Source organism: Oreochromis aureus, linkage group 3, assembly GCF_013358895.1.
Source record: "Oreochromis aureus strain Israel breed Guangdong linkage group 3, ZZ_aureus, whole genome shotgun sequence".
Lineage (NCBI taxonomy): Eukaryota > Metazoa > Chordata > Actinopteri > Cichliformes > Cichlidae > Oreochromis > Oreochromis aureus.
Genome location: NC_052944.1, coordinates 26,697,408 through 26,713,265, shown reverse-complemented (window position 1 = coordinate 26,713,265; position 15,858 = coordinate 26,697,408). Strand labels below are relative to the sequence as shown.

The window sequence follows — 15,858 nt, the reverse complement described above, 5'->3', positions numbered from 1 at the left end:
ATTGTTGGACATGAATCTCTCTGATATCTTCAATTTCGTAATCTAATCCGAGAAATGATTTTAAATATTTCTGATCGTAAGAGTCTCTTATCTTAACAATCTACACACAATACGCAGAATCTGTAAGCAAGACTTTGTGGTTTTGACCTCTAATCCAACTTCTGTTTACCAATCACGGTTGAGCAAAAAGTCCATGTGGACAAAAAAGAAAAAGAAAAAAGAGAGAAATGTAAACAATGACCAGAGCAACAAACATGAAGTTTTGAACTGGACTAATGATATCAGCTAACTGGATATCTGTTGCGTATACTGGAAGCCTAAAAAAAATCTGCCCTTTCCCCAGAAGTTAAGTCAGCAGAAAAGTTGATTGATTCCCAGATTCTCCTCAAACAGTCCTTCAAAACATGAGTCTTTCCACTCTTTGCCCATCTTTATTTAGAAATTTTGAGTTAACTTTAATATTAACCATCTACAGAACCTAAAAACCGACCAGATCTGCAGAAGAAAAATTGTTCCATTTGTCCAAAATAATGCTTTAAGACTTTTATTTTCACACTGCAACCAACTTTACTCAAAAAACATATTCAAAGATTGGAAATTCGGCTCTAAGAAATTCCAGGAAAGGTGATAGGAAAGGTAAATGTTTGTGTTCAGAAGAACAAAAGACAAAAAGAGAAAGCTCTCCAACATCACCACTTCAGCTGTGCACTTTAACCCGTCTGCAGCTGGTCTTCGACACAAACAGTTCTTACATTATTACAGCTTTTAATGAAACATGTAGCTTATGGATTTTATGGATCAAAGCTCAAGAGATGAATCAATGTGTGCTTGCACCTCATTAATATATGCCTGGACATGTTTATGTCTGCATCACACAAACACATTAGAGCAACTTTCACCGATGCTCTCATCTAAAAAGACAAATAATAGATCCCAGAGGCCTGACTTTCTACTAACCAGTAGTAAGAAACTTGAGGGTAGAAGGCAGAGCAGTCTGGCAACGGACGAAACATGGACACGCACAAAACATACGCGCAAGTTGGAGCAGTAAGAGTCACAGAAAACAGGCAGTTCATTTTAGAAAGACAGCAGCGTATCTGGTGCATGTAGAGAGTAAAGAAAAGCTTGGACGAGGTGTGATTTAAAGGTGGAAAGTGAAGGTGGGAGCAGGACTCCCCTTCTGGGAGTGTAGGAGTCAAAGGTGAGTGAGGGATAATTGGGGTCCTGAGAACACACAAACATTACTAACAGTTCTCCACCGCTGTATCACATAAACTGGGTTTGGTGATAGCGATCTGTCTTGTGGAAAGCTTAGACTGTGTTAAGTAGACAGGCTGCTTATTTAACATCCACCCCCGGTGAGCTCAGGAGCAACCTGAGGCTGCGATCGTAATGTGGTGGGGGTAAGAAACCAAAAAGGAGCTCCACATGTCAATTTCAAAAGCAGGGAGGATTCGTTTTACTAGAGAAAAGCTTTGAACTTTGATCTTAGGTGTTAACATAACACATAAAGTGTTCTTTCACAAAGTGAACAACATAATCTGTGCACAAATTGCTCTGCATAAAAACCCAGCTGCATAGGTCACAAGCAGTTTATCTCACATCTGCTACACGTGACATTTTTAAGAAGGATCAGTCAGCATTAGTGTCTTGGGCCTTACAGAAAATTCATATATCATCACAGCCAATATTAAGCTGATGTAATCTGCCCTACCTGTGCACTCGTGCTGCAGACCCTTGCCGTAGTATCCCTTCTCACAGATGCAGTCGTACTGCCCGGTGTGTGTGCCGCACTTACAGCTGGCCATCAGGTCGCAGCAATCCTTGCCCGCTTCACACAGGGAAGCGCAGCGGGACAGATCCTCCTGGATGTAGCTGCCCGTAGGGAGGTCTGAGGGAAGCAAGCAAGCGCAGAGAAACACAGGTTTCAATTACACCGCCTGAGAATAAGACATTTTCAAGTGTCGAGTTAAATGCTGGGTAAAACACCATCATTAAGGAAGTCTGACAGGGCGATTGGTGCAGACGACCAAAATATGTGAAAAATGGAGAGTCTTCTGGCACCATTTAACCTTCAGCAACTTTATTTTTGTATGAAGTCGTAAAGAAAAACACGCTCTTCAACAATTGAAAGATGAAACAAAGCTTTGCTTTATTTTTTGTTCTTTTGTGCGCTACAACACATCTGTCAGACAGAGACAAACAGACATCTTAACCACAGAAATGCAGACAGAATGAATCAAAACAGGCACCACTTGTGAGCCACAAAGGTACAACCGACTTTTAAAGCCTGCCAAATCATCTTCCTTGCATAAACTCCACCAGAACTCACAAAGGAAAAATGAAATGGGAGCTGTGGCATTACTGCCTGAGCAAAGGGGGAAAAAAAACTGTCTTTGATGGTGTGACCAAGGCTAAATGTCAAATTTAATTTTACTTCTAGAAATTAACCTGCCGCCTTATTTGTTTTGTTTTTATTGCAACTGCTGGATGGCTGACAGAGCCACAGGGCCATGTGAAACCTGTCTTTGTGCTTTGAGGCTGCTGTTGGCAGAGGGGCCAGACTTCAAGACAGAGGGTGAGAGACAGACCGGAGGCTGAGCTGATAGTACGGTGTGGGTTGGCTTTCATTCTCGCAGCCTTATCCCGTCTCACCAGCACTTCTACTACTGCAGCCTCGTCTGGAATTTCAGCCACTGTGTATGCGGACGTGGTCGCTCAGAGCCCGCGTGAGCACGTGCGTGATTTACAGCTCGCTCTGCACTCAGCGCTGCACTCGTCTGTGATATTTTATGGTGAGATTTTAAGTTTTAAAACCGTGACTGGATCCCTATTTTCACTGAACAGTGGGGAATTTCCCTTCAAGTGTGGGAAAGAGAGCGTTGCTGCGTCTAATCTGCTTAGAAGTGAGGGCTAATGGCTGCTGGCAGCACAAAACAGAAGTTATCATGTGAAATGCATGTTGTCAGATTTAATGTAAAATATTATCCGCTTACTTTGAAAGAAGCACAGAAACTTAACGGGGTGAAAGCACTAGTACAGAAATATTGCTACGGGTCAAATGGTGACATTGGATGCACTCAGGCTTCAAAGAAGCTGGGGTAGCCTGAACTTTTATTATTAAGAATAACATGAAGCATAATGTAACTCACCCCTGGAAAACCAAACGGGTTAAGCGGGAAAGAGGGGAGATTTGATACATGTTTGATTAAAGCTTTGACATGAGATCACAGATGTTTTTTTAATAATCACTGGAAATCTGGAACCTTTCTCTGTCACTTCTTACCTTCATGCAGAGCTCGACGAGCCAGGGCCTCAAACTCGGCGAAGTTGTGCACCAGGTAGCAGTGCTGGTCCTTGGGCTGAGAGGCCATGTCGTGGAGCTCCCTGATGTTACCCTGCCAGATGCCCAAAGTGAAGATCTCAACGCCGCGTTCTCTCAGAGCCGCCGCCACGGGCCGAGGGTCTCCACCATTAGAGTAGCCGTCAGTGATGAGGAAAATCACCTTGGTGGCATTACCGCGGGAGTGACGAAGGATTTGCTGTTGGAAAAAAAGACATAGATCACATGAATAAATAAAGTTGAACTTAGCTCAATATTCTTTTTAAAGAATCAGTAAAGCTGCTCAGTAAAAGCCCAAAAGAACAAAAGTGCACACATAAGGGCGTTACACTGATTGGCTAAAACATTAACTGACAAGCCAGTAAAATCTAGTGCTCCGCTGGGAAGCATTTGGTCCTGGCATTCATGTGGATGTTAATTTGACACAAACAGTCACGTCAGTGTCATTCACTGACAGCGGGCCCTCCCAGATGGACAACGCATCCTGCAAATTGTTTACAAATGATTCAAGGAACATAATAAAAAGTTTATTGTGTTGATCCGCCCTGCTAATTGCCACAATCCCAAACTGATCACGCATCAACAAGCCGGAGGCCACAAGACCGAAAGGATGCCGTTGCAAACCAACACAGGACACCTACAGAGCTCCGATGTCCATGCAGACATGCACAGACACTTTATTAGGTACACCTTACTAGTATGGGGTTGGACCCCCTTTTTTATTTGCCTCGAGACTGCTTTAATTTAAAGTGCTGGAAGCATTTCTCAGAGATTTTGGTCCATATTAACAGCATCACACAGTTGCTGCAGATTTGTCTGCTGGACATCCATGATGCGAATCTCCTGTTCCACCAAAGCCAACAGAGTAGTCACCATTGAGATCTTGTCTTAATGGTGAGCTAACCTACCAGAAGACGTGAGAGCAGTATCAGAGTTCTCATCCAACTCTCTCCAAGAAAGTAAATTTCCCAAGATGTCACACTTATAGTCTGAGAAATTTAAGTTGACAAGTGAGACAAACTTGAACCTGACTTAATGGAGTCATGCTGTTACTGTACATGTTCACCATTCAAATACACACGTCCCACGCATTGCTGTGCATGCCAGCATGCGACCAATATAGCTGCAGCTCTTGTCACATGACTAAATTGAATAACGAAGAACGTCACACAAGACCACTAACAACAGCCCTCAATACCAAGGTTCCTAAAAACCCTACATCAGCAGGACAGGCAATGAGAGCAGGATGGGGAGGAGGGACCAAAAAAAAAGGAGAAAGTCTACAATTGTAATTATTTCTCCTACAGACTATGCAGCTGCTTGCCAGTGGTCTAAAACCGCCAGGGAACAGTGGGCAACACAGACCGAGTTGCTGTGTCCGCCCCAGACACCAGCACCAGTTTACAAACTAACTTTAGCCACCGTTTACAATCCAGCACATGCAATTAGACAGGACATTAAAGTTAGAGAAACATATCTTTATTTTCTCGAGAGCAAAGAACAAAAATCCAACACTTTGCTGTGGAGGCCAAGCTCAAAGCGTCTTGTTATGTTGTAAGTGGAGGTTGGATCAAAAGAAAAAGCAGTCGGAACAACAAGGTAGAAAAGAACCAAAGAATAAAAGAAGCACAACGGGCCAAGATGAGGTCAGAAGGACAGATATCCACTTACACACTTACGCAAAGGCAAAAAGGGCATATCATAAAGAATTAAAAAAGAAAAAGAAGATGGAAAGGAAACAAAGAAAAGCGTGTTAAGAGGATATTCTTCTGTATCCCGAATCCAAACAGAACATGAGATCTAAACATGACAGATTGTAAAATACGAGAGGTGAAGAGAGACGAGACACACAAGGGTGTGACCGCCGAGGAGCAGGAGAGTAAGCTCTGCTCTTTATTGTCTAATTGGCTCAACTTCAAGCAGCTCTGGCAGGAGCAGAGTAATTACAGAGCCCGTGGAGCTAAAGGGGAAGAAAAGGAAGATGGAGAGAGAATAGATGAGAGAGAGAGAGGTTACTTTCTCTGATTCTCAAAGATCCAGCTGCTCTCAGTCCGGAGAGGCCGGCTACGCCCACTCCCAGCTGTCAGTGCACACTGGCAAGCCCGTCACCCCCCTTGGCTCCTACCAGTTGTGTTAGCAGGGGTGTTGTGTGAATCCAAATGTTAACATTTCAAGACTCTTCATGTCAAAACAAATTAAGAAGCTGGTGTGCATTAGTGAGCACTGTTAGCTGTATTTCTTTTTTAATGTCTTTTATTAGCTGTCTGCTGAAACCGGTGTCAGGCTACAGTGGGGGTTTCTGCTTTCGCTTTGCGTCAGTGGCTGGTGTTAGCGACTGTGGAGATGCCACCAAATGGAGCATATGCATGCATACCCACTAATAATACGCTCCACATAGTTTAGGTCAGGGTATTAACATAAAGGCGACCGCAGGAGCCCGAGTGTTGGAAGGCACTGCCCTTTATAGTTACTCTCAGCATGCATCTTATCATTCAAGGCATAAAGCAGAGAGGGCAGCAGGTAATGATGCACAATGGTATTTCATGAATAGGAACAAATGCATGTGCTACTAATCAACAGCTGCTAAATAAAGCACTTTTTTTGTGTGTACAGGTATAAAATGCAGTTCTGCTTGATAATATAGTCATAATACATATAGACTGCAGCTGTTTTTGCTCAGAAAAATTAATTTCCCCTGATAGAGCATGGAAAAAAAATTTATAATAATGCAGTCATTCTCTAATAACCGAGGGGGGAGAGAAAGAAAGATGAAAAAACTGGAATTTAAGCTTCAAAGAGTAACATGTGTTTGAGACTTAGCCAGCAAGCTGTAAAAGTCCGGGCAAATCCAAGTTGAGCTTAAAGTTTTTAAAATGTTGTTCTTTCTTAATCCACGTAATAACCTACATAAAACAACGAGATGACATCATTGTGCTTACACTCTTAACTGTGCTGAATCTACATATTAAAAAAAAATTCCACCAGCTCTAATAAAAATGTGATTTTATTTCAGTAAACTCTTGAACTTAACATTGATTAGCCATGAAAAAAAGGGGCAAAACCACCCGGGGCTGCAACTCTGACCCGACACCATGACGGCCCATCGTAAATAAGCATTGGAGCGATTCGTCTCATGCTTCATGTGCTGTTCGGAGGAACTCCGGACAGCTATATGTCAGCTAGAGGTTTCTCTGTGTTGTACACCCTGTGCATTTATTCAATTACACTCTGGCAGAGCCTTCAATGGTGGCCGGCGTAGCTCCAGAGAGGAGATAATAAGCAGGCAGCAGTGGGACAGCTGATACACCCAAACCAGATACACTTCAGTATCTGGTTTGGGGCCAGTGTTATCTGTCAAAGCATCGGTGATAGTGAAGGGACCAGCAGGCCTCGAAGGATTAGTTGTAAGAGCCACGAATCCATGTCCTCTCCAGCAACGCCTCAAACTCTGGCAAGAAGGAAGAGTGAGATGAGCCCATATGTGGAGCTGATGATTTATTTCTTTTATGTACAGGAAAATGTATTGTCTCTTAGACACACTGTACATGCAGAAATACCATCCAGCAGGCACTGTTTTCCAGACACTGCTGCTCTGCTGCACACGTCGAGGATACTGCAGAATTTATCAGGGGTCACGTATCTGTGTCCAGTTTCTTGTAATATCTTTTACACACTCCCCTCCATTTTCTCAAGCATATACAAGCTGTTATTTTTGCTTTAGTCTTTCCAAGTTTTTTACTGCATTTGGATAGTCATACTTAATTAGAATCAACCAATTAAAAGAAAAAATGGTGAGTAAAACAAAGTAAAGGTACATCAGTAGGCATTCTTCAGTTACAGTCCGTTGCATTTGGGGACTGAATGTCCGTTTCCATCAGAATCAGTTTGTGGAGGTCTTATCTTCTTTAAACTTTCTTGCTCGGGTACCTCGATCTGTGGTCTTACTGGCTACCTAAAAGTTCTACTGAAAGCAGAATGATGTTTATCTTGTAGGGTGGTTCTCCCTTTGAGATTGGATAAGGTGGTCAGACATTAGTCAGGAGGGACTCACAGAGCTGCTTCTCCTCCATCATGAAGGCAACTGAGGTGCTTCGGGCACCTGACTAGGAAGCCTCCTGGGTGTGTGCTAGATGAGGGGTTTGGGGCATGTCCTACCAGGTGTAAGCCCTGCAGCAAACCCAGGATTTGCTGGAGAGATTATACAGGGTTCGTACGCTTTTTTCAGGGTCAAATTCAAGCACTTTTTAAGCACTTTCAAGATCCGTTTTTAAGCTTTTCCAGTACCCCCCCGCCGCACCGCCCCGCCAAAAAAACAAAAGAGAATGCATGTTTCAATTTGCATCACCTCAGTAAGACCATGTGAAAAGACACCTTAGCTCCCCTTTTCTTAGGACATAGAAAAACGCACCACACAAAAATACTGCAAAAGGAACGGTCACCTTATATACTTAGTGTATAAACTCAAAATGCACATTTCACTTAAAAATTAAGATGTGCAAATGTGAACAAATCAACTTGTTAGAGATATTCTTCTCCTGTTGAAAAAAGAAAAACGAAAAATAAAGAAATAAGTCTAGATATTCATGCTTCTTTCCTGTGTGACAAAAAAATAGGAGACAGATGTTTGTTTGTTTTTTAAGTTATTTCCCAATAAAACTATTTTATTGCTAACTACATTGCTGTCTGTATTATTCCTGAAGTCCTAAATGATCACCTTTAAAGTGTTTGTGCTAATAACATCAAGTCAGACAGGCATGGAGAACAGCACTGACTGTTTAAGTAGTTTAATGTGTAGGATGGCGATAAACACATTTTGAATGAAAGCCGGGGAACTTTGGTAGCACAGAAACAAGTGGCTATTCTTTGTGACCATATGGATCACTCTTATTACCATTATTTCACCCAAAGGCACCAAATTAATATGCCAAAAAGCTGCAGCAATACACACAAATATAAACAGTACTTGGTGACAACTTTGCTTTTAGCCGTTAACCCTCTGGGGTCCAGGGTATAATTGGCCGTTTTTGCCTACTTTTGATTTGGCCTCTATATTTCACCATTAAAAACTGTTTATCTTGCCAATCTGTTATTATCTCATTTTGACATAATGTGTCAGCACAATTTATCTAAATTCAGACAAAATTTAAAATACAAGTAGAAAGTGATATTTTTGACTGTAAAAACCACAAGCATGTTTAAGGAATCATTTTCATAACTTGAAATGCAAATAGAAATTGGACATTTTTAAAAAATATGAACAAGTTTTGCAAACAACAAAGTTATATAGTACTATTTACCTAAAAATGCAGCCAAGACTCAGACGTTTTTTAGATAACCATTCAAAACTATTTACAGAACAATCAGCTGTGCTGCATCAAATAAGAAGGCACACAAATTATTTATGCAACTCCAAAAAATAGTTAGTGTCCACTATAACACAGATGAGAACAGCACAGGGATAAACCTGCAGGTCTGACAGCAGGTGTGTCACTCAGCGTTTACACTGCAATCTGCCTTTGGTGGCTTTTTTGCAGCAACTGTAACATTCACTAGTAGAACTGACACACAAAACAAAACGACTACACACTAACTACACAAGACAACACACTAACTTGAGACTCCAAACACGATAAACGTCACAAATCTCTCACGTATCAAAACTCTCTCTCTCTTTATCGCTCTCTCTCTTCCCTCTCTTCCCAAACAACCAAATACCACGTTGCCGTATCATTTTTTGATTGGTCGACATGGTACATTTTTCCACCAATAGGCAAGGAGTGTTTTTTTCTTTTTTCACTCACAAGCAAAGCGTGTTTGCTAGCGCTCTCCATAAAAAACGCCGTTTTTACCGTTTCTTTCCGGAGTAAACGCCACTGTTTTATTCAGAATATACCCCCCCAAAAATCATCGGTTTTACGTGACCTATCAACACAATTTAAAAACTGGTATATAGTTTGAAGTCCGCACGTTCGACCCAAGTTGAAATGGAGACTGGGTCCGTCGACCCCAGAGGGTTAATCAGAAAGCCTTAAGTTAGCTAGTTATGTATCGGGCTAATGTTTAAAGCTTTCACTTGAGTAAATTAACTCATATTACTCCTAAGTAATATTAGCTAAGTTCACAGCATATTCCGTAATAGCGCTGCCATACTGCATCACTCTCAGTGCATTTCAATCATTTCTCCAGCGAGTTTGACAGCTAGCAAAATAATAATCATAATTTTTTTTTTTTAAAAATAGCATGTGTAACGTACGCGTACTGGAAAATTATTTACTAGGACTCACCTATCATGCGACCAGAGAGCGCAAACTCCGCCATTGTTGTTTTCCATCATTAAAAACATTAAAAGCATTAAAACAGCAACCTACAGGTATGTTAGCGCACTCATCCCCGACTGTCCGAGGGAGGGGCGGGGTCACATATTGAAACAGACGCAAGGCAGCCCAGGCGGGGAAATTTTGCTTTTGCTTTGTGCAACTCATTTTATTTCTCTATCTGATAAGAAAACAATTCAATCAGATAGCTATTTATTGTGAATGAAATGCAGTTACATTTTCAAGCACTTTTAAGCACCACATCTGAAATTCAAGCACTTTCCAAACCTTGAAAAGAGGACATTAGAATTCAAGCACTTTCCAGGATTTCAAGCACCCGTACGAACCCTGATTATAAGTCTGCCTTGGTACCATCTCAATGCTGTCCCCAGAAGAGCTGGAGGAGGTGGGATAAGCGGCAGACAATGGATAGGTAAATGATTGGATGGATGGTATCATATGATTGGTAAAGCAGAGTATGATTTAGGGTGTCACAATGCTATGAATGGGATGTTACAACAGTGCAGTTTAAACCTTGTTCGCATTCATTTTCAAAGTTGGAAACCTGCAGAGGAACTAGTGATTTAAATAAAGCCAATACATAAAACCTGAGCAGATGCTTGTATGATTAGAACTTCAAAAGCAGGCACCTCATTGCATTTGGCAGAAGAGACTACAAAACATTTCCACACCTTGAGGGGCTAACGACGGTGCCAAGGTACCACAGCTGTTAATCAAAGCTTTATAAATGCATGGCAGCTATCCTGAATTCAAATGAGGACCTCTGTACCACCACCATGCTGCTGTCCTCCCATCAGCCCCATCCCATAACTTTGATCAGAGCCTGAACCCACCTGGTTCTGAGTAAAGCTGGTTAATGATTCTTTCTGCATTCGTAGCAGCGGGCACACGTGGAAATGTGCACTTGAGTATGTGCTCACTCAAATATACTGGCTGATAAAGTTGAATAGTGAAAGCTGTTGTTATAATGCGCCACAGTTTTTCACTTCTCTGAGATCCACGTTCCAGAAACAAAAACTTTATTTGCAGGCATTCCACAGAGGACAAAAACAAGCAACCCAACTGCATCCGTTCGGAAAGCTGTCTCCCCATCGGTCGGAAGTTGGAGGGCTTGTTTTGACAGGCTATCTGCTCTTGGCTTTGGTGGTAAGAATAACAACAACATTTCTGTAGGAGCCCAACAGGACAACATGCACACATTTAGGGACAATCACAGACACCAGACTCAATGTTGGTGTTACTGAGCAACATTTCAGGGACACATACTTTGGATATTTCAGAAAAACTAGGTCACTTACTCATTTTTCTTGGTTGAATCACTGATTCTTTAGCAGTGTTGTTTCTGTTCGCAAAAAAGCTTCACAGAAATACAAAACCATAGCAGATCTACTTGAAGGATTCTGATTCAAAAACGTTTTAACTCCTACCTGTGGTTGGGTCTCATTTTTGAGGCAAATGACTCCTGAAATGTTTTGACTTGAGAGCACACGTACTCCACTTTTTTAGATATCCTGCAGCTCCAACAGATTTGAAGTCATTTTTCCGAGCCTCTCACACATTGTTTCATGCCCCATCATCTCTGTTTCAGTGACTTTATTCCACAGAACTCATTTTCATCAGATTGGTTTCCACATGCGCCAACCAGCTGCTCATGCCCACAGAAATGGAGTTTTGGCCCACAGCATGAATTGCAAATCAAGTATATTTACACTCAACATTTCTAAAAGTTCTTAAATAAAGTTTTTAGATGGATTTTCTACCTTTCAACTTGTCTGTTAAATGACTTGCAGAGACCTGAAAGTTGCCTCAGAGCAATCTGCCTCATAAATCTAATTTCATTTTGTTGCCAGTGTGAGGTTATTATCACGTGCTAAATCAAGTTTCTAATGCTCTATGGAGCATTAGAAACTTGTGGCTGTGGAGTGAAGGAAAGCTAAAGGCTTCCAAAAATATCTTTCCTCTGAAGTGCTGTTTTTAAAAAAGCTGTACTTTGGGTTAAAGTAGTTCAAGTAGAAGGTTTTTAAAGGGTTCATGCTCTTCAATGAATTGTGACGACAGGCTATCAGAACTTTCTAGATAAAATGTGAAAAATGTTTCCTGTGATACGCAGACTAAAAATGTATGTTGTGCTTTGGGAGATAGTCTGCACTGATATACTCACAGTTTAATGTTAACATAGCTATTGGTTTTTGTATTATTTTTAATGTTTTGTCTATTTAAAAGTAGAATGGGAGGCAGAGCCTTTAGCTGTCACGCCTCTCTCCAAAGGATCCAGCTCCCAGTTTGGGTCTGGGATATAGGCACCCTCTCTACTTTTAAAATTCAAGTTTGTAAGGCTTAAAATTTTCAATTTTAGAAAGAGCTCATAGGAAGACCTGGTAACAGGTAACACTGAACCATCCCTTAGTTGTGCTGCTATATGCTCTGGCTACAGGAGCAAAGACCATTTCTTCTACAGTTCCCTTTTTACTATAACTCAACGGGGCTCTGCTTCTGAAAAGCCAATGTCAAAAGAAAAACTTGGAAAGGCTTTCAAAGAACCTGAAAAAAATATTGCTCAAAACAACTTTTAAAAGTTAGAAGAAAGTGTGGCTCCTTGGAAGCAAAATTCAAGAAAATGAGGGGTTGCTCAAGACAAATCTAGAGGTATGTAAAGTACACAAAAGTAAACAAAATGAAAGACATACAATGGAGGAATCCTATCACACTGTAGAAATGACAGCAGAAATAAACAACACTGCACAGTCTATGTTTGTGTGTCACCTGTGAAACAGCACAGGAACTGAACACAAATGCTTCCAAACACCAGCTTGAAGCAAGAATATTCTTTTTTCTTTCTTTTGTTAAGATGATCAGAAAATTAGTTGTAATAGTGAAGCATTTGCAGGCTGTGCCATTCCTTTCCAGATCCGAACTATTTCTAACATGTATTTTATCTTCTGCGTTTCTGGTAGTTTTCCCGTTACTGTTAAACTAGACAGGATAATTTGTCTTCACTGATTTATTCTTTTGCTACCCATTTCTCCCAAGAGAGGTTACAAGAAATCTCCAAAGGTCCAAATAACAAGATTAATGATTTATTTTGACAACACAAAGACTATTATGAGGAGCAAACTGTTCCTCTGGGGTGTGTGATTGGATCACAGTCACTGCCTCGCGGAGCCCTTTCTGAAAGAGCAACACTGAGGCTAGTTGTCAGATAATTGAATGAGCTTCTCATTTGCCAGCCAAGATAGCCTTTCGCCTTGGCATCACATTGTTGAAATAGCTTCTCTCCTCTCTGTGTCTCTCCCTCTCTAACTCTTGTTGTTCCTGGTTGAGTTGTTGAGTTTGATGAATGGTGTTGTGACAGAAGCCATCAAGCTAACACACACAGCTGTCCAGCCTACTGTGTCTGGCAATTAACAAACTGTCCACACTCTCTCTTGGCCAACACTTTGGATGGCGCTGTACTTCTTAGTCAAACTCAGTTTGCTTACAAATCCTCTCACATAGGCAGACTTTGGTGAAGACTTTTAAATTATTAGGTACTGGTAAGTATGTCACTGGTTGCCAAATTGGGAGCTATTTCCTGTAATGGCTCTCCTCTTCTATGAATAGTTTTCTAGCCCTAAATTGTTTTGCCAACTACACCCCAGACAGGTTAACAATCATCTATGCAATCCGCATGTAACTTCAAAAACACCCTTTGTGGTTTTGAGAACCTCCACTTTAGGCACAATGATTGATGAGTGATCTTTTCTGAAAGTTAAACTGAAATTAAATTGTTTTCGTCCAATGCAGCATAGAAATTGCATCTTCTCTCGAAATTAGTCATCCCGTGTTCTCGTTTGAGAACGAACACACACGCACACAGTGACAGGCTGCTCTGGGCAACTGGGAGGAAAAGAAGCGCTGATGTAATACAGTTTTTAATACATTATGACACTATGTTACACTGGAAAAAACCAAAAACAAAACAATAGTCGTCTCAAGTTGCTTTATATTTTAAGGTGAAGACCCTACAATCAAACGACCACTTTTGAGCATGCACTTGGTGACACTGGGAAAGAAAAACAGCCTTTTAATAGGAAGGAACCTCCAGCAAGCTCAGATGGCGACAACTATGAGGCAAAATGTGATCACATTTTTTGACTTAATCATGAAATATTTTGTGGGATGTGAAGGTCAGGTGAGGTTGCTTGATATGCAGATGAGATTGTAGGGGATGTCTAAGATTTACATAAAATATTAGCTATATTTGACCTATATGAGTGAATTAACTAGGTCAGAAACATAAACAAGGACTATGTTCCCAATGGAAAAACCTGTGGAGGGCTCCCGTGCCGCAAAACTTGCATTTGATCCCCGATATAGATTTCAGATATTGTACAGGCTCATTTATTAGCCAAACAAGTTTTCTTTTGAAACCTAAGATAAGATCTTAAGATATTAAATTCAAGCTGAAATGAGACGAAAAATTATTTGAAAGATTGAGAAGTTGACCAGACTAATTGTGATATTCAAATTAAAATGTCATTATTTCATACACTGGTACAAAAAACTGTTTATTTTGAAATTTCTGCTCCTCTGACACGGGTAAATACAGGGAAAGAGCAGTTTTACTTCACTGGGAAAAATAAACAGGAGCAGTAATGATCTGAGTGAGACTTGGACATTATATTTTAGATCATTCACAATTTCTCTTTTTTGTTCAGGGTTTGTTGTTTTGGGGTTTTTTTGTGTGGACATTTTCAGGATTTAGTTGATATGTATGCTTTTGGGCCCTGTACTATGAAGCAAGTTCAGTTTAGCCAAGGTACTTTCTTCTTTCTGGCTTCACTTACCCAGATATCAGCCATCAGGATATGCAGTCACACAAAGCTGCTAAATTACTCCAGGGGTTCGCAATTTAGCAATAAGCATGTTCACATTAAAGAGATGGTGCTGGAAGTATCTGATCATGGATAAGTCTACTGGTAGCTGAGGGGTCTGATTTTACAAAGAAAGATGAAATTATGTTAGAAAAATATGCAGAGGTTAAGCACATAATCTGGACTGAAAGTAAAACAGCTGCTGCACACAAAGCAGCGATGTGAGTGTATGTGAGAGGGAAAACTCATGACAGTAGTTTAGTATCTCAAGCGCTGCATGAATGTGCAAGTGATTTCGTGTACAAGTCGGCGCCTAAATTAGTGCAGTCAGCAGAAAAAATGAAAGGAATAAAGTTGTGTCTAAGCATCTATATTTATTACTGATGCTCATCAGGGAAAGACAAAGACTTTAGATAATACTGAAAACCTTTAGACCCTTCTGCTATCCATGCACAGAGGTCTTGATGCATTCTCAATCATCCAGGAAAGTAAATCTCCAAAAGTTGATTCTGTTCATCTGGACGTAGCGTTTTGTGGGAGAAACGTTTCGTCACTCATCCAAGTGACTTCTTCAGTCTCAGCTGACTGCAGGTTTCCCCAATCTTATAAACAGTACATCTGTTTATAAGATTGGGGAAGCCACTTGGATGAGTGACGAAACGTTTCTCCCACAAAACGCTACGTCCAGATGAACAGAATCAACTTTTGGAGATCCATGCACAGAGGTTTGAGTGATGTTTCAGGAACGGTGACGCTATTTTCCAGAGAAAATTCATACCTGCTGATCTCTAATCTGGAGGTTAGCCTGCTATGGAGCAGGTTAGGTCTACAGTATATGTTCGCATGGCAATTTACCCCTAGTAAGAAATGAACCACATTCATAGTCCAGGGTTAACCCCTGACGTTGCAGTTTACCAGCCAGGAGAGTTAGTTAGCTAAATATATACAAAATAAAGAGCTATTGAGAAGCCTTCCTCCTTTTATAGATATGTTTTTACCCCTTTTTGTGAAACTTTAATATAAACGAATGGCACACAGTCTCACTCACTAATGGTCAATAATCGGTTTGTGATCATTTCTTGGTACCTACCAGAAAGCCAGAAGAAACATACAGTCAATCTTAGATTGAGCCAGAAATGACACAGCTTTTTTTGTGGAATGTGTTTTGTTGAGGCTTTTGTTGGTAGGAAAACTATCTCTGCCTCTTTCACTGCAAAACAGATCCCTTTACTATATGACTAATGGAATCAATCACCCAAAAGTGACAGCTAATGTTTTTTTTAAATCATCCAGAAATGTGCTTGCACCTAAATTGCATTCTGGCTAC

At 40.8% G+C, this 15,858-nt stretch overlaps 1 protein-coding gene across 4 annotated transcripts in view; it reads right to left on the bottom strand.

Annotated features, from left to right (window-relative positions):
* The window catches only part of svep1 (sushi, von Willebrand factor type A, EGF and pentraxin domain containing 1), a 108,151-nt gene that overhangs the window by 69,251 nt on the left and 23,042 nt on the right, over positions 1–15,858 (bottom strand). For 3 of the 4 annotated variants that reach the window (XM_039609774.1, XM_031756821.2, XM_039609773.1), the window contains 2 exons: positions 3,287–3,542; positions 1,715–1,891 (listed from right to left, as the gene is read on the bottom strand). In XM_039609774.1, the coding sequence (XP_039465708.1) occupies positions 1,715–1,891; positions 3,287–3,542 (433 nt within the window). Of the gene's footprint in view, positions 1–1,714; positions 1,892–3,286; positions 3,543–9,627; positions 9,657–15,858 lie in introns of those variants that run through there. The other variant, XM_039609775.1, reaches the window with a different exon arrangement.